The 17799-nt window shown below is 36.8% G+C and overlaps 3 protein-coding genes across 3 annotated transcripts; 1 reads left to right on the top strand and 2 right to left on the bottom strand.

The window, feature by feature from the left end:
• Positions 1-773: 773 nt before the first annotated feature.
• On the bottom strand, positions 774-4860 carry LOC115976503. Its single transcript, XM_031097808.1, has 2 exons — positions 3452-4860; positions 774-2432 (listed from the first exon to the last, which is right to left on the bottom strand). Exons 1-2 carry the CDS (start codon positions 4157-4159, stop codon positions 1110-1112), a joined length of 2031 nt encoding a protein of 676 aa, XP_030953668.1. The 5' UTR covers positions 4160-4860; the 3' UTR covers positions 774-1109.
• Positions 4861-8625: 3765 nt separating this feature from the next.
• Positions 8626-11275, bottom strand: LOC115976504 (54S ribosomal protein L37, mitochondrial). The gene is made up of 2 exons (XM_031097809.1): positions 11102-11275; positions 8626-9387 (listed from the first exon to the last, which is right to left on the bottom strand). The coding sequence occupies exon 2, from the start codon at positions 9376-9378 to the stop codon at positions 8983-8985; it is 396 nt and encodes a 131-aa protein (XP_030953669.1). The 5' UTR covers positions 9379-9387; positions 11102-11275; the 3' UTR covers positions 8626-8982.
• A 2357-nt stretch (positions 11276-13632) lies between these two features.
• On the top strand, positions 13633-17038 carry LOC115976505 (prohibitin-3, mitochondrial-like). The gene is made up of 2 exons (XM_031097810.1): positions 13633-14657; positions 16688-17038. The coding sequence occupies exon 1, from the start codon at positions 13813-13815 to the stop codon at positions 14647-14649; it is 837 nt and encodes a 278-aa protein (XP_030953670.1). The 5' UTR covers positions 13633-13812; the 3' UTR covers positions 14650-14657; positions 16688-17038.
• The last annotated feature ends 761 nt before the right edge of the window (positions 17039-17799 follow it).

Below are 17799 nucleotides of genomic sequence, written 5' to 3' on the forward strand. Positions count from 1 at the left end.
ATTTTTTGTGAATTTTAAGAATAGCTTTAGCTGGATGAGCATCAAAACCATCACATTATCACATTGATTTACTTGATAGGGTTTTTAGAGGCCTTCAAAATTCCATGTCCTTTTACTCAAGTAACTGCATAATGTAAATTCATTTAGACATGTAACTATGTAAGTAAGCTGATCCGTGTTTCTCTGAACAATGTGTTTGCTTAGCTACCAGAAGTTACAACTTTATATGGATTATATTTAGATCATTTTGGCCAAATGAAATTTTATTTCAAATATGGTGGGATAAATCAGCTCCAATTCACCATGGTTTCTCTCTTTGAGCTTGTAAGCCTTGTACTATGCTATAAAGTATAAGACAAGCATACAAGTGCATGAACTATCCTAGAACCATCAAAGATTACTTGTTTGATAGAAGATAGGTTGAACTTCACAAACAAAAAATCAATAGTAAGAATGTGAGCCTCCTTTGTAAGAATTATTTTTGGCCGTGTTTGCTCCTTTAGAAGCTCTTTAATTCTCATAAATCTGTCTGTAATCACACAGCTCTGACTCCACTCCCTTCCCCCCCCTCTTTTTGCCTTCAGCTGCTAAATTAAACATTGTCTAAAGGCATTGACAAACTTGGTTCCCTAGATTTTATTTTAAGCTGATGCACATTGAACATTTATCTATCCATAGAATCACAAGCCTTTACATACTGTAAAAGCATATCACATTGTGCCTTTCTAATTCCCTGCCTCCCTCTTCCATTTCCCTTTTACTCGACTAAAAGATAAGGATAACAGATAAATACATGCTAATACAGAATATTACATTTTTTATTCTGCTAATCAGCTCCAATACAGCATGAAGCATAATTCTGGAGCCAGTATTGAAGAACAAGTACATAACTTGTACATATTGAACAAGCAAACATGCTACAATGACATAAACAAAGGAAACATGCTAATAATTTCTAAACTTCAGGAACCAGCTAGAGGACTGGTCTGATCCTTCTTCTAAGTCAGTGCATTTCTTTTTTGTTGGCATGGTTTCAAGTAGTTGTTACTTCCTTTCTGCATTTGAGGGGCCTGTATCATTTCAATACCCAAGTGTTCACATCAAGTGAATCAAGCTACTGAAACTACAGGACAACTCTGACCATGTCGCTGCCTGCTTATTGGGGTTTTCACAGATAGACCTGATGCACCAAAACAGAAATATTGGCTCCTCGACCTTCTATGACTGGAGCCTTGTTTGGTCAAATTTGGTGTTTCATCATCAAATAGTTGATTGGAGGAAGATGGTCCTGCCACATCATCTTCAATAAAAATACCTTTTTGTTTATCTACTGAATTAGGTGAAGAAAGTGATGATTTTGAAAATGAACTTGAACGAGAACGGTGTGGCACAGAAATATGAGGCACGGCCTGCATAACACCATGTACTAGCCCTGAAGCAAATCTTTTCTTCGCAGATGGACTTGATTGGTTGCTCCTGACAGAAAGTGTCCGTTTGTTGTTCGGAAGTGATGAAGGCTTTGAAAATCTCTCTCGAAGAGGAGTTGGAGCTTCATCTGAACTGTTGCATTTCTTATATGATTCAACAGAACCCTCATCAATTGATTTTTTGGATCTCTCAGTTTTCTTTTCTTTCATCCGGGGCCATGGAAGGACAGCTTTTAATCGTTGTGCTGCAGTATTCATGGAGCCTGGTTTCTTGCTAGTTAGTCCCTTATTGTTCTCATTGGTTGAGTCATATGGACCAAGTTCACTTGTAGATGAACTCATTACTGCACTACCTTGATCAGCAGTTGCATCTGATGAATTCTCAAGGCCCGTATACAAGAATATTTCTGTGTCAGAGATTCTAAACGAAGTTCCCGGACTGCCACCATTACCTTGCATCTTTATGCGAGAAGCAATGGCTCTTCTTGCAGTATAATCCTGAGAGCCAAATATTCCCCCAGCTGAAATTAACTGCCTAATCAGCATATCGGATGATGCAGAACGTGGCTGTTGTCTAAGGTAATCAAGTGGTGTCAGGCCATCTACATCATGGACATTCACATTGATTGAAGGAGAAGTCATCAGAAGCTGCACGAGGTCAGAGTGAACATTCCCAATGATGGCCATGTGAAAAGCAGTCCTTCCATCATTATTTTTGGCATTGATGACATCTTCCATATTGAAAACCTTCCCATAGACCAACTTCTTCATAAGCTCAATTTGCCGGTCCAGTCTTCGAAACGCGGCTGTCTGGAAACCAGAGACAGCCTTATGGAGAAATGTTTCTCCAGAATTGTTTTTCAGAGAGATGGATGAAGGAGACGCAGAAATTAGAACTTCAACTGCGGCTAATTGGCCCCTATTTGCTGCTACATGAAATGCTGTATTGCCCTGATGATCAGTGGAGTTGATGATATCATAGGATGCTATTAGATACTTAACTACCTGCATTAACAACAAGATGTCAATTTTTTTTTTCTTCTATTTTTGCTAAATAAGGTGTCAAAATTTTTATTTATCAAGTACTTGGATTTAAAATAAAAATAAAAATCCTACAGTTGCACCATGTAAGTGAAAACCCCATATGGGCCTTAATAACAATATTTGAGAAATATTGTAAATTTAAATCAGAGGTTTTTGGATATCAATAAGTTTACAAGGGTTATTTCATACAGCAATAAAATATTAATAGAAAACTAATTAATAGTCAGGCAGCAGGACTTTAGAACCATTAGTTCATAAGAGCCTCTGAAAAAAGAGATATCTGTATTTGCAAGTTTACTCTTCTCTGATTCGTTTTCAACCTAAGATATAACTTTATGGAGCAAATTAACTTTAAGCTAAAAAGGTCCATGCAGATCACGGCGAACATTTTATAGATGGTATTGTGTCATTGTCTATTTTTGTACAAGTTAACTGATTCGGGCAGCCTTTCTTATCCAACAAAAGAAAGGGGCATGCATCTTAAACCACTTTTAGGCCAAAACTGACAAGTATGGCTTTCAAGGAGATGAGGACTTGACCTCATCATGAGATGAATATCTAGTATGATTGGTGACCTACTGATTTAACAAAATTTGGATGAGCAGAAGCCTGAGAAAGGGGGCTTAGAGTTTATATGATTATTTTCAAGCATTTAATACCCTGTTGCTCAAGCTTCACTTCCATGATTACATATCTTTAAATTGGTTCAATAAAAAAAATAAAAATAAAAATCTTTAAATTGGTATTGTAAATGAACAATCATTAATTTAAAGTGAATGAATCACTGCTAAAGTAAATTAATTAAAGGATTTCGCAATTGTGACTCAGTTATTTCCAATGATTTTTTTTTTTTTTTTTTTTTGGGGGGGGTGGGTGGAGATGAAAAAAATTAAAATTTTAGTTCTATGTAATGGTAAAGTATGAGCAACAAAAAACAAAGGGTCAGTTTTCCATGAGCTTATAGTAGTTTTGAGTCTCACCTCAACTTGCCCTCTCCCAGCTGCAGCATGTAGGATAGTTGAGCCCTGAACATCTCTATAAGCCAAAATATCAGAGCAATCAGCAAGAAGCTCCTTTAAAACATTCAAATTTCCTCCTCTAGCAGCAGCATGAACAGCCCTGTTCACCATCTCCCACTTGTAAACTGAAGGGATTTCCCCAATGTGCTCCACCATTTCTCCACCTTTACCTGTCAAAAACCTTGGGGAGACTGCAAAATCAAAAAGAAGCCTAAAAACCTCAGAATTCTTACTCCTGGCTGCTGCATAGAGTATATCAGTAACACCATATTCTCCTTCTCCAAAAACAAGTAAAGGGTTCCTTTCAAGAAGTTCTTGAACAAAACCCAAGTCTCCAGCTGAGGCAGCAGTGTACATAAGCCATCCTCCATACCCAGCTCCAATGAGAGAATTTTTCCCTCTCTTGGATTCACACTCAACAAGAAGCCTTCTTGCAACCTTAGAACGACACTTGGCCACATCGTCAAACTGTACTTCATCATCCCAGACAGTTTCAAGTCTTCGAATTCGGCGTAAAGAGGTAAGCTTGATAAGGTGATTGCCATCAATGCGAAGCAGCTCCCGGACCAAGTCATAGTGGCCATTAGCAGCTGCCCAATCAATTGGAGAAGCATACCACCATTGGTCTCCAGTGCTCTCCCACCGAAGAGGAAAATATGCTGGAGGCATTGGTAAGATGAGAAACTAGAGACTGGTGGAATATGATGATAAAGATCAAAGCTTATATGTGAGCTAAATCAAATTCTTTTGAGAAAAAAAACTCAAATCAATTCAACAAGACAGGCAATATTCACCAAGCATATTGAACTTTTAGAAATTGCAAATACAGGGTGAATGAGCAGAGTAGAACTAGACAAAAGGAAAAGATCAAAGTAATCAGAAAGAAATTTGAGAAAGACCACTTCTATGCAAAAGAGCGGGAAGGGACCAGAATAAAGTTAGAACAAACAAAACGAGAAGAAGCAAAATATGACAACTAACAACAAGATAAGTAAAGAGTCAAGCCTAGGAAAACCGAGAAAGACACACGGAGAATTAAAGAACTTTACTAAAGCTTACACAAGGAGACAACAGAAGAGGACCACTTGTGGTATTAATGTAGTGTAAGCTGTTGAACTACCTTTAGTAAAACCAATTACAACTCTGGCAAAGGAAATGAAGGGTAATAGAGGGCACAGTTTGTGAAAATAAATAATGCCTTGTGTGTTTTGATGCCAGGTTAGTTAGTTGGAATTAATAATATCAACTAGATGATATGTGAAAGGAAACAGCCATCATTGCTCACACAAAGCAACCAGAGAAAAAGAAATAGGCCCTTAAAGGTGGAGAATGACAATATAGTTACAAGGTCAAACACTAATTATTTCCATAATGGAGTGCAAATACTAAAACTTTTTCTTTTTTTAAGAGAAAATGAGAGAGTAATGCTAGGGTCACAACCTTTTTCATAATTGTTGGTATAACTTATTATGATCGAAATAAAATAATATCACTTTCACCTAGTCCGCCAATGACACAACTTTTATTATACACCAATTACAATTGGCCATGTCAAAGGGGAAACATATTGTGATCCTAAACTTATTAAAAAAAAAAATACTAAATTACCAATTTCACCCTTCAACTTTGTCTAAAGTTTAATTCAGTCTACTAACTTATAACTTTATTCAATTCAGACCTTCTATTAGTGTCAAAACTGAGAAGCTGCAAGATTAGTGATAGTTGGAGGACTGAATTGAATAGTGAAAGTTATATATAATATCCTAAGGTGAGATTCCTTTTGAACAGTGAAAGTGCAGTTTAGAGAGACACAGACAATGATGGTCATCCAAAAAGATAATTTAATAAAGAATATATATATATATACACAAGAGGGAGAGAGGATAGTTTTCACTTATATTGGTTGGTTGTAGTGATGATAGAGGTCGCAAGCTGAGCCAGTTGATTGAAACTTTCACTGTGCAGAAACATGAAGATGTTGTAGCACAACTTTCAGAAAGAAAAAGAAAAAAGGATTTTGGAGTAATTATAGGAAAGCTTAGCACAATGCCTCTAAGGTTTGGAGAAGTTTTAACCCAGCTTATCATATTATCAAATGCTTAATGACCCTTCCAACTTTCTTAATTAATTTTTAGCCTTTGGATAATTTGCCACGCGTGGTTAAAGTGATGGTTGAACTCCTAGGTCCACATGCTGGAGCTTGGCCCATTCAAGTACTCAACCAAAAAAGTGTTTCTCTTTCAATCTGAATTTGATCTGAAACATCATTATTGTAATTCTCAGATTTCTTTTTTAACTAACAGCTTTTGGACCTAAAAAAATTATAACTTAAGATATGAGCAGTGACTTAACCCAAGTATTGCTTCACATTTATAAACAGTAAAGCGCTGAACCTTACAACAGCTTAGAGCCTTAGTCGTCCTTCTCTGAAATGGAACTTTCATGCTGGAGCAAGAACTAGAGTCCAAGGTTGTGCAATCCTTCTAGCTGCTATCCAGAATTTTTTTTCAAACCATTTATCACTTCAAACAAATATATTTTCAGCACAAACTACCCAATTTTTGTGTGTTAATGTGGCTGGGATGCTGCAAGATTAGGCCACAGAAAGTGCAACTCTTTTCATTGATATGGTAATAATGTAGCACAAGTAGTGGGTGGTGCAAAGCACCTTTAGACTGTCACATTAAATGATAGTTTTGTTGGTTCAATCAACTTTTCTCCCCCTATTTTCAGAAGTTGATATATTGAGATTTTCATTTGGTAGTTAGTTCTTTTCATAGGTACTAAATATTTACCAAGACAAACCAGGGCCACTTCAAGATGAAATGAGTTCTCTCAAGCACCCACCAAAGAACACTTAGTCTTTCCAATTATTCCTTCTTATAAGGAAACACAACCATTCCTGCAGCATTGCGTATTAAGATTCAATCCATATCACGTCCAATCCAAAGTAAAATCCTTGCCCCACCCTCAAAAACAGCATAATTGGTTAAAGAATAAGTCCATCAACAAAACTTATTCATCAACTTTTTTTACAACTTGTTGAAATGGTTAATTGTGAACGATGTCAAAATAAAAGTGGTGTCAATGGTGATTCTTGTGAAAGTGATTTGTCTACCATTCACAAGTTTCCATCTCAACAGATTATGAAATAAGTTGTGTCCATAGCAAAGTTGTTAATTAAAATGTGCATGTGAGTAGAAAATATAAAATTGAAAAACAATACATGAGAGATGCATTAAAGCTGATACGCATGAACGATGCAATTTGCATCGTGGTGCTTCAAATCTTGAAAAAAGGAAGCCATGTGGTCAGATAAGCTTTTCAAGGACACCCTATCCATGGCTTTGATTGTAGCACCAAATCTTCGCAAAAAATTTGCCAAACTTTGTCTCCAAGAACAATTCTTCTCCCTTAAGAAGTAGATGAAGGGCAACATCATGAGTTTTAAGATCTACATACGTGTATAATTCATCCCCCCCAAAAAAGATATCAAGTAGAGAAAAACATGCTTGCCCTCTCTTATTTATTTTTTATTTTATTTTTGGGCTTTCTAATTAATTTTAAATGTTATTTACGTTTAACTCTTAAAGTGTAATACCACGAGTTTTGTAGCGAGTTTTATAGCTCAACTGATTTGCATGTTGTGGGACCCAACTATAAGAATTTGTCCAATTAGTTAGCTCATCTACCCCTTTCGGAAATAAAGATGTTAGGTAACATATTAACCCCATGTTTGGCATATGTCGTCCACTAATGCTTCCAAACCTCTGCAAATCAAGTATGACATACTCAATGAGGAAGCTAGCTGGATTTGCTACTCTGTTCGAGCTTTTATATTGGGGGCTTGTACCTTGCAGATTGGTGAGCGGTGCCATTTTGGCTCTTTAAAAGCCCTGTAACTAGAAGGTACAAACTCTAAAATAAATTTTTTTGACCAAAAAAGAAAAGAAAAGGATGACATGTGAGAGGCAGCTTTACTTTTTGCAGTACCTGCATCAAAAGCCATAATAGAGGGTGGGATACCTGCTTTAACAATAATAATGCATGTGTTGGTTCCCTGCTTCTATCATTTTCTTGCTTTTCTTTTCTTCTGCTTCCACTAGTCTCTTTCCCACTTTAATGGGAGTCATAAAGCCTAATGTTCACATGGCTCGAAGAAAGGCATGACAATCTCTATTGTAGCACATAGTTCAGTCCCAACACAACACCATCATGGTGGGCTAGAGGGTCAGGTTGTAACATGTAAGCCATGCTGCACTACAATAGTTCATAGGAGTACCAAGAAGGCAAGAAATCTGGACCACCAAAACCAATTCATATCGATTATAAGATGATAACGATCGACAAATGTAATGTCAATGTGTCCATATGTCCTTAGTTCATGCAATATGGACAGATAGGTTCATCAAGTTTACTTGATAGGAAGGGCTGGACCACCAAGGCTCCAACTCAATGATACGAGGAAAAGTGAAAAAAGAAAGAGATCTCTTAGGATAAACTCCAATCCCCCACCATTGCTAAGAGGGGACAAGAGGATGTGGCTTCCACCTATGAAGTTTAATTGCAATACCAAAACTCTCAGGTCCCAACTCCCAACAGAGTGATGCAATGAATAGTACATATAATAGTCTGTATTGAACCCAATATCTTCCATGTATAAAATCCAATAACGCCTTGAGCGCACTCAATGTCAGCACCTTATATTGGAACATCCTTGCCTCAAGCAGTTGGGGATCCAACATCTAATGGACCCTATAGAAAATGCATCTCAACTTTGGGGAAAAATACCCACGAGATGCAATGTAAATTGAAAAGTAGGATAATACATCCTTTGCATTGCAACCAGAGAGGAACCATGAACCAACATCTAATGGACCCTATAGAAAATCTATCTTAATAGTTAATTCCCACAACTAGGTTTCACATAGTGACACCTCTCAAAGTAAAGAATCACCTGTCTAAATGGGGTCCAGCTCCACAACCCCCAGCCACAAGTCTATAATGCATAATGTGTATAACTAAAATATCATGTTGGAGGTCCTATTAACGATTTGAGCCATTCCACCCTACATTGCACATCTGGAAGATTGTTACCATAATAACATCATTTCGTCAAACAGTCAAAGCAGTAATGAACAACAAATCCCTACAATGAGGGAAATTAATAGGAACTCAGGGTCAAAAAAAAAAGTACAAAGTGACTGTACAACCTAGTCCAATTATAATGTTAAGCAAAAGATAATGCCATGGTAGGGCTCTGCCACAATGCTAGTGACAACATATCAAATCTTTTCTGCATCATTAAACATGATAAATCTAAAAAGTGAAGGAAAAGTGTTCAAAGCTACAGAGAAATTCTAAATCATTTCTTCTCTGTTCCAATCCCATTTGATCATTTCCACACATGCAAATCAATCACCCAAAAGAATCCCAGAAGATGAAAATGAACCAGACTTGACAAATAAATGACGCCTCTAACAGATTTTAATTTAGTTCTTGGCCTTAAGGGAGTTGTTTTCCTTGATCCTTGCTCGGTTGTCCAGCTTAACAAAGCGTTTGAGATCTTCATAAGGGAGGGTTTCAGTTTTCTTCCTCCTTAATTCACTCAATGCTGTTTTTTTATCGATCAAATGCCATAGCCAATCGGGGTATTCAGAATCAGGTAGGATCTTGGGATCTGCCCCATCCTTGAGGATATTAGCACCAACCACTGTAGTAGACTTGACTTCTTTGCTAAGAATTGATTCTTTTGGTGCATCACTGGCTGCACTCCCTTTAGATCCCTTCTTTGCTTTACCACTAGAATATGTTCGTCGGCTTACCACCCCCATTGCCTCCCTGGTAATGGCAATGCTTCTAATCAATCTGACATGGTTCATTGCCATAACTTTAACCTGTGTCATCAATGTAAATGAATATAGGAAGGAATTGTTTCTTAACAGGAAAACTGGGATTTATACCCTAACACTATCAATTTAAAATGGATTTACTAGTTTCCAAGTTCCTCCATCTCCTGCATGAATGTATGTTGGTCAACAGATTATATCCTTCTAAAGTTAATTTTCAAGGGAAGCTAAGCACAGACCAGGAATGCTTACATTTTAGAGCAATTCATTCAACCATTTGACAGATAGACAACATTTGACCAATAATTTTCTGAATGGTCCCATGTTTGGGCCATAATGAGATACATGCTATTGTTTTTTTGATAAGTAAGATACGTTCTAATGTAGTATTAACTATTTCTCTTTCTTTTAGACTTTAATAAAATTTCATTACTTATACCCCCCACCCCCCCAAAAAAAAAAAAAAAAAAACTACCTTTCTCTTACAGGGTTATATCTAAAAATTAAAATGCCAGTGCTCATTCAACAAAACTAAGCTTGTAGACTACCAAATGAAGCAAAATCATTTGAGTCCCAACATCCAGAGTTAGAATTAATTTTTGGCAAGTAATATCAAATGCTTTGTTAAAACAAGAACATGAACAGATTGTCAGTAATTCTTAATTCTCACGTATCTAGAATAATCCCTCAAATCAATAATCGCAATCATAAAATGGAACTGTACATCACAAAGCTTCTCTTCTACTAATCTTTTGCAACTCCTAACTTTCTAAAGTACTCAACTTGTTCAGCATTAAACCTCAATTCAACATTCCCAAACACATTCAAACTCAACTTTACCCTCTATATTGCTAAAGGATCACGAGCCAAACTAAAACCTCCTAGTAGTTCCTTGTATTAAAATCATCAAACAGCTTGAGTGTAACATAACCGACTCAAGAAAATAAGGAATTAGAATAGCACCAATTCAGTTTCCTCATTCAACAACTTACCCAAAAAAAGAAAAAAAAGAAACAGGATTATAAAAAACCTAAAAAATTCTTATCTATCTCCAACAACTACCAGATAACGACAAAAACAAAGCTTTAGTCCCAAAACATTTTGGGTTGGCTATGGATTCTCAATAGATTAATCAGGTCCACCACTAGTGTTTTTTCTTTGCCATTCTATCCTATTGTGTCCAAAATCATATACTCTTTGTCACCTTGAAACATCCTTAATTAACAAATATGTCCTTTTTTTTAAATGTTATTTAAGCTCTTCTTTTACCTCACTGATCATTAATAGCAAATGCCATTCATAGCAAATGTCAATCGCAAAGTAAACAAAAAAAAAAAAAAACAAACAAAATTTAGATTAAAACGTTAGATAACTAGGAATTAAGCATGAGTTTAGTATGACTGTAAGGGTCCGTTTGGTTAGTCGTTTTTGGTAGCCTAAAAGAGCATTTTTAAAACCCAAAACTCTTCGTAAACGCTCATTTTAAACTCAAAACACTGTTTTGCAATAGTTTATACAAACGCAACCTAAGTACAACTTCTAGTATCCAATGAATACCATTAGTACTTGTAATTATGAACTCCTGAAGAACCCTAAACTAAGAAAATGACACTCTGACACTACCGCAGCTTTAGCGCACTGTTTGGTTAGCTGGAGAAATCAGAGGAAAAACAAACAAATTTGAGAAGCTTGTAATTTTAGATCTACTCTACCACTTCTCAAACGGTGAGGGAATTCAGAAAATTTCAATATGCATAAATACCTGGTTCGAGATTTCGAAGATTCGAATTCAATATGGTGGCCCCTGCTTTTTGATAAGAACCTTCTTCTGCGATAGGGTTTCTCTGAGACCCAAAACCAAAAATGGCAGCCACTGCAATTTGTTGAAGGAGAAATGGACAGAGGGACAAGAAAGTTCTGTTCTTACTATTTTTTGGGCCATAATAGCTTTAAACCATTGCTAAAAGCCCAACTCTAAAACTAAGTTCTTTGTCTTAATGTTGGGCCATCTTCATCATTCTTACAATTGAGCCGAAATCCACTAGTGGGCTTTATTTCTTTATTTGTTTTTAAAATTGCAAAGTTTTTTTTTTTTTTTTTAGAAATAAAAATTGTAAATTGAATATTCACCTTTTTATCCATTTATGGCCAGTTTGGATTAAGGGGAGAGGGAAGAAGAGTGGAAATGAGTAGAGTAGAGTTGACTGAAAATAAACACGTCTTTATTTGTTTTAAAATAACAAATTTTTTTTTCTTGAGAAACAAAAATAGCAAAGTGTATATTCTCATTTTTTTTATCAATTTAAAGATGCATGTTGTGTCGTGTCACGTTTAAAAATCAAGATTTTTTTAGCAGAGGTTATATTATCCTTTTTATCAATCTAAAGATGCATGTCTTTATTTGTTTTTAAAATAGTAATTTTTTTTTGGAAAACAAAAATAGCAAAGTATATATTCACTATTTTATCAATTTAAAGATGCATGATGTGTCATATCATTTAAAATCAAGAATCACCATCATTTTTACGCAGCAACGCGGTGAGCACATAGTGAAAGAATCACCATCATTTTTGGAAATAATTCATTATATGGTGATTTTTTTTTTCTCACAAATAATAAGGAATTGAATTGGGTCCAATGTTTTTGTGCACTAAAACTCTACCAATAAAATCTTATTTCTTTTAATAAAAAATGATAAAATACCCACACAACATTTTTACGTTTTTAGGAACTAAGGGGGTGTTTGGATTGGAAGTATCTCAAAACTCAAAACACATAACTCAAAAACATAACTCATTTCTTAAAACTCTATCTCACTCAAAACCCAAAACTTAAAAATTTTGTTTGTCTCCAATATCTCAAAACCGTACGCCACATCTCAATCCTCAATTTTTTCACTTTTTGGCGGAGCCCACAGCCTGCACAAGTCAGAAAGTTGGTTTTCTCTCGCGCGTGTCCTCTTCTCTCTCCTTTCACCCAATACTGTTTTGTCTTCCTATCTCCATAGACACACACACGCCGAACCTAAGAGAAATGTCTGAGCTTTTTTCTTTTCTTTTTCCTTCTTTATACTTCTGCCTCCATATCCTGAAGACCCATCGCCTGCAAATAGCCAACTGGTGAGTTCCTTTTCTTTCTCTGTTTTATCTCTGTCTCAAAAGAACCCCTAATTTCCCAAATTTTGGTTGAAACTCATCTCCATCAAACCCCTTTCTTCGTGTCTTCTAGCCTAGTCGTACCCACTGTTGTGCCTAAACCCCACGGGTTTTTCCTTTCCCTTTTAACTCTAGGCCTCTATTGTGTCTGATTTCCCCTTCTTACTCTGCCCCCAAAGAACTTGAAAATCAACCAGTGGGTTATCCATCTTAACAATGTAATAGACACAAATTTCATTATTTTACAAAACCCATCAATGTTTAGAGAAATTGAAAAAAACAACGAAACACAAACAAAATCAAAACAAAGCACCTGAACAAAAACTTTGAATACAAACATTGAAATTTAGAGGAACACAAAATAGAGCAAGGTGGGTTTACAGAGGGAGAGAGAGAAAATGCAGTCACCTGGGCAGAGGTTGGATTCCCAAACTAGAGTCGGCGCTGGTATTGGATGTGTCGGGGTGTGCTTGTTTCTGGCTGAGACTCCTTCTTCTTCCTCTCGCTTTGTGTTGGGTTAAGAGTGGCTTGTGAAAAAATGGAACAAGTGAGACGTCTGAGTAATAAAAGAAAGGCAAAAGTTTGAAATAATGGTATGTTGGTAGAGGTGGGTGAGAGGTGTTAATGGAGAAGCAGTAAATGGAGAAGGTGTAAAATTGTAAATGGAGAGTCAGCGGAGTAAAGAGAAGAGAGGAAAACAGAGGCCAAACTGAAGCTGGAGCATTTGGCACAGCAAAAGCTTCCAACAGCTCTAAGGATGATGTGACCATACACTAAAGAGGGTCTCACATGTTTGCAATTATTTACAAAAAAATGCCACAAAACTCATATTTCAAAAACTGAAAACAGCTTCTGAGGAGTTCTAATTCCTCATTCTCAAAACTCAAAATTTTGAGATATGAGAACTGGAAACTAAACCAAACAATATTTCAACTAGTGGGTCTCACGGATGTTGAGTTTTGAGTTAAGGTTTTTGAGTTATATAACTCAAAATAAACCAATCCAAACGTCTTCTAATTTATTGATTATTAAAGAATAACAAAAAAAAGTACTCCCAAAAAAAAAAAAAAAAACAGAGAAAATACGAACTGGACCAAATAATTAAATTTCATTACAGCCCAAGTCCATAACTTGCTCAAGTAGTCGAAGTGAAGCGTTTCGCTCTTTTCCCTTTTCCCAAGCAAAAAGCATTGAATACATAAACCCAACCTCCAAAACCCCACCCATTTCCTAAACCCTTCTTCACCTTCAGCCGCTCAAAAAGTCTCACTGTCCCATTACCAAAAACCCTAACAAACCCACACTCACTCACTCAACCATGGGTAGTAACCAAGCCGTTTCTTTACTGACCAACATCGCACGCGCCGCTTTGGGACTCGGCGCCGGCGCCACCGCTCTCAGCTCATCTCTCTACACCGTCGACGGTGGCCAGCGCGCCGTCATCTTCGACCGTGTCCGTGGAATTCTCAACGAGACCGTCGGCGAAGGTACTCACTTCCTCGTCCCATGGCTCCAGAAGCCTTTCATTTTCGATATTCGCACAAAGCCACACACTTTCTCTTCGGTCTCCGGTACTAAGGATCTCCAGATGGTCAACTTAACCCTACGCGTTCTCTCGCGTCCTGAGGTCACGCGCCTCCCTGAGATCGTCCAAACCCTAGGTCTCGAGTACGACGAGAAGGTCCTCCCTTCGATCGGAAACGAGGTGTTGAAGGCCGTGGTGGCTCAGTTCAACGCCGATCAGCTACTCACCGAGCGTCCGCAGGTCTCGGCGCTTGTGCGGAACGGACTCACCGAGCGCGCCAAGAACTTCAACATCGTGCTCGATGACGTGGCGATCACGCATCTGTCTTACGGCGCTGAGTTCTCTCGCGCCGTTGAGCAGAAGCAGGTGGCGCAGCAGGAGGCGGAGAGGTCGAAGTTTGTGGTGGCGAAGGCTGAGCAGGAGAGGCGTGCGGCGATCATTAGGGCCGAAGGAGAGAGCGAGTCGGCGAAGATGATTTCGGAGGCTACTGAGAAGGCTGGAACGGGACTCATTGAGCTCAGGAAGATTGAGGCCATGAGGGAGAATGCCGCGACTCTCGCTAAGTCCCCGAATGTCGCTTACTTGCCCGGTGGCCAGCAGATTCTGATGGCTCTCAATGCCAACCGTTGAGAGTAAAGGTATATTCATTCTTATCATTACCATGTTTTCATTGTTTTACTATAATTGCTAATGTGATAAGCCATACAAACTGATTTATTTAACTTTTAAACACAAGAAATTCGTTTCAGTTTGTAAGTAGTAAAAATAGTTGTAATCTTAGCATTTTCTCATGATAATTTAGAATTGCATGACATGTAAGCAAAAAATTGCTTGTGTAATATATCACCTTAAGAATAATGTGTTTGTATGATAAATCAATGGTGCATGTCATTTCCTTCAAGATCAAGAAATGAGCTTTGTGAAGTGCCTAGGCCCTAGGGCTTTGAGTTTTGAGCTTCTATACATTAAGTCTAGGGTTCTATTGATTAATAAATATACTTAAACATAATTAGGCCAGTATATGTGTATGCATTTGGGAACACCACCCCACATGAGGTAAGACAATTAGTTAATAAAATCCCTATGAATGATCCCAAAATTATGTGATATTTTTTGGTTATGATGATTCTGTGGCTATTATTGAAGTCACTTCTCCCTCTAGATGGAATGGTTCTTCCACTTTATCATTGCTCATTTCTTTCTTTTTGTTGGAGATTAGCAATAGCCTTAGTTATAATTTTTTTTAATAATGTAATTTATTTATTCTTTAGAAGTATTTTTTAATACATTATAGTCTTGAAATAGACTTGCTTTAAATCATTGCTTGAAAAGATATCAAGAAAAAATTTAGCCTGTTTTTTACAATGCATAAGTTTCTGTTGGTTGACCTGTTTTTAAGTTATTTAGCCTGATTTTTTACAATGCATAAAATTTAACCTGTTTTTAAGTTATTTAGCCTGATTGTATTTGTTTCAAGAGCAGTGAGTTTACAATCGTAAACACATTGTTCCTTTTCATCAATAAAACTCTTATTATCTATCCAAAAAAAAAGTGAATCTGTGTTTAACTATGGGGTTGACCTGTTTCTGTTTTATATGTGTGAAACTTTTGCGTTGTTTAAAATGGTATTAAGGACAATCAGTTAGGATAAAACAACACCACAAAAGTAGGACATTCTTTTTTTCTTTTCTTTTCTGAGTTGAAAATGGCAGGAAGAATTTTATTAATGAGAATCAGAATATACAATGTTCTAAAGGCAAGGAGGAAATCCTCAATCCAAAGGAGAGGTCCCTCAGTGTCTTGAGCATGCTTAGCTAAAACAGGAGATGCATGGTTGACTGATTTATTAATAGGAATAATAGAGACAACTAGGAGTCTGCTCAGTGCGACTTTAATATCATCAAGAAGCAAACCAAACTCTGAGAGATCATCTCTGTCTATTGTAAGAGCCCCAAAAATTTTTGGATCTTCACATTCAACTTGCAGCTTCCAAAAGCCAGCCTCAATGCTTAAAATATGAGTCTTATGGGCAGCTAGGAGTTGCATGAGATTTTGTTGTATTGATGACTTCAATTTGTCTCAAACGGCAGCTAGAAGCACGCCTTCTCCATCTCTAATAACAGCACCTATTCCCCCACTGGTTATCAATCTTGTGTTTGCCTTTTGCAAAATTTAACTTGTAAAAATTCTGATCTGGGGGTTGCCACTTTTGCTCCCAAATACATTCTTTTGATAATTAAAAACTTAGTGATATTTGTTATTATAGCTTAATAAAATTTGCTGAGACTATTCAATTTGACTGTGGAGGAATCACATTTTCTTGTTGCAGTCCTGACTTGACATCAGAAAAGTAAGACTATCCTCTATAAATGTATTCAACCTTTGTTGTTGCTTTTGTATATATGACTCTTGTATGAATTCCTAATACTTGAATAGAAATTTTAACTAGCTTGCGTGCTTTGTTCTGATTCACATGTAAAAATTATGGGTCACATTGGCAATTGTTTCAATGTTTTTCATTACATATCATGAGAAACACTGTGAATTGGATTCATCTTTAGGAGGCTGTATGCCAAAAAAAGCCCACAAAACTGTCAGTGTGACAGATCAAATATTATCATAAAACATCCAATCATAAATTTTCATTTTTTGGCTTTTATGTTTGCAGGGTCTCATGACATGGCATAACAGCATGACGAGGTCATGGATTTGGACAAATTGTTGGTTTATTGCTCTGAAGTTGTTTCTTTATGTATCTAAGATCATATCATTTGAACTTTCTTAAGATCCAGTCAGGAAACTGTTTTGGATGTTTTGTTGAAGAGCATGGGTTTTTTTCCCTGTCCTAGAAGTATGACAATGTTTATAACTTATGTGATAAAATTGCGTTTTTGATATGTTCATCTATGCCAAATGCATTTTCCTTTCCCCAATTTACTTTATGGCCATCATTGATGGTTCTGGTTTATTGATTGATTTCCCTTTGACACAATACAAGATGATCTAAACGCTGTCATTAGGTTCTCTGTGTTTTATAGATTGTGGAACTTAACAATGTCATGAATTCAACCATGTATGCACTTGGTAATGTATATAGCTGTTATGTAGCTTCTGGTGGTTATCTTCATATAATACCTAGTAAGTGCAGAATTGTATCCGCTTATCTAGTACAGATGTGCATTTACTGCCATCGGATAGGGTTGCAAGCCTGCAAATAAGCTCAAGCTTGGGTTTGTGAAAAAATACAGTGGTTTGATCTCCAGTTGAGTTATGATACCCACTTACCCATGCTCAACCTGAGCTAAATGTGAGCTTTATGTATCTAAGAACAAAACTTTAAGCTCATGAACAGGCTCATTTATTCTATCGTAGTTGGAACCCCTAAATGCACTCTTTCTCATAATCTGTTTTTATTTTTTGGTTTTTTTAATAGGATAGCAAGAAGGATGCCAATGTGCTTGCATTTCTGTTTTTGTGAATGAAAGCTTATGCAAAAATTATTTTTCAGACAGGTTTTGTGTGGTCTGGCAAGCAACAGAAATATAGGTCAGAATATAAAGCACTGCTCTAGTGCTCTCAACAATCTAGCACCGGGGCCAGCCCTGTACTCTCTCAGTATGTGTGCCTATAAAGTTTAAACCAGTTCTGGTCATTTACCATTTGGGCGGTGTAAAAGAAAATGGACAATTTTCATCCAAACTAGTTCGAAGAAAAGTTTCTCCAACCTACTATGCAATAAGCCGCCAACTCAAAAGATTATCTATTTATACTTTAAATCAC

This window comes from Quercus lobata, chromosome 2 (genome assembly GCF_001633185.2).
Source record: "Quercus lobata isolate SW786 chromosome 2, ValleyOak3.0 Primary Assembly, whole genome shotgun sequence".
Taxonomy (NCBI): domain Eukaryota; kingdom Viridiplantae; phylum Streptophyta; class Magnoliopsida; order Fagales; family Fagaceae; genus Quercus; species Quercus lobata.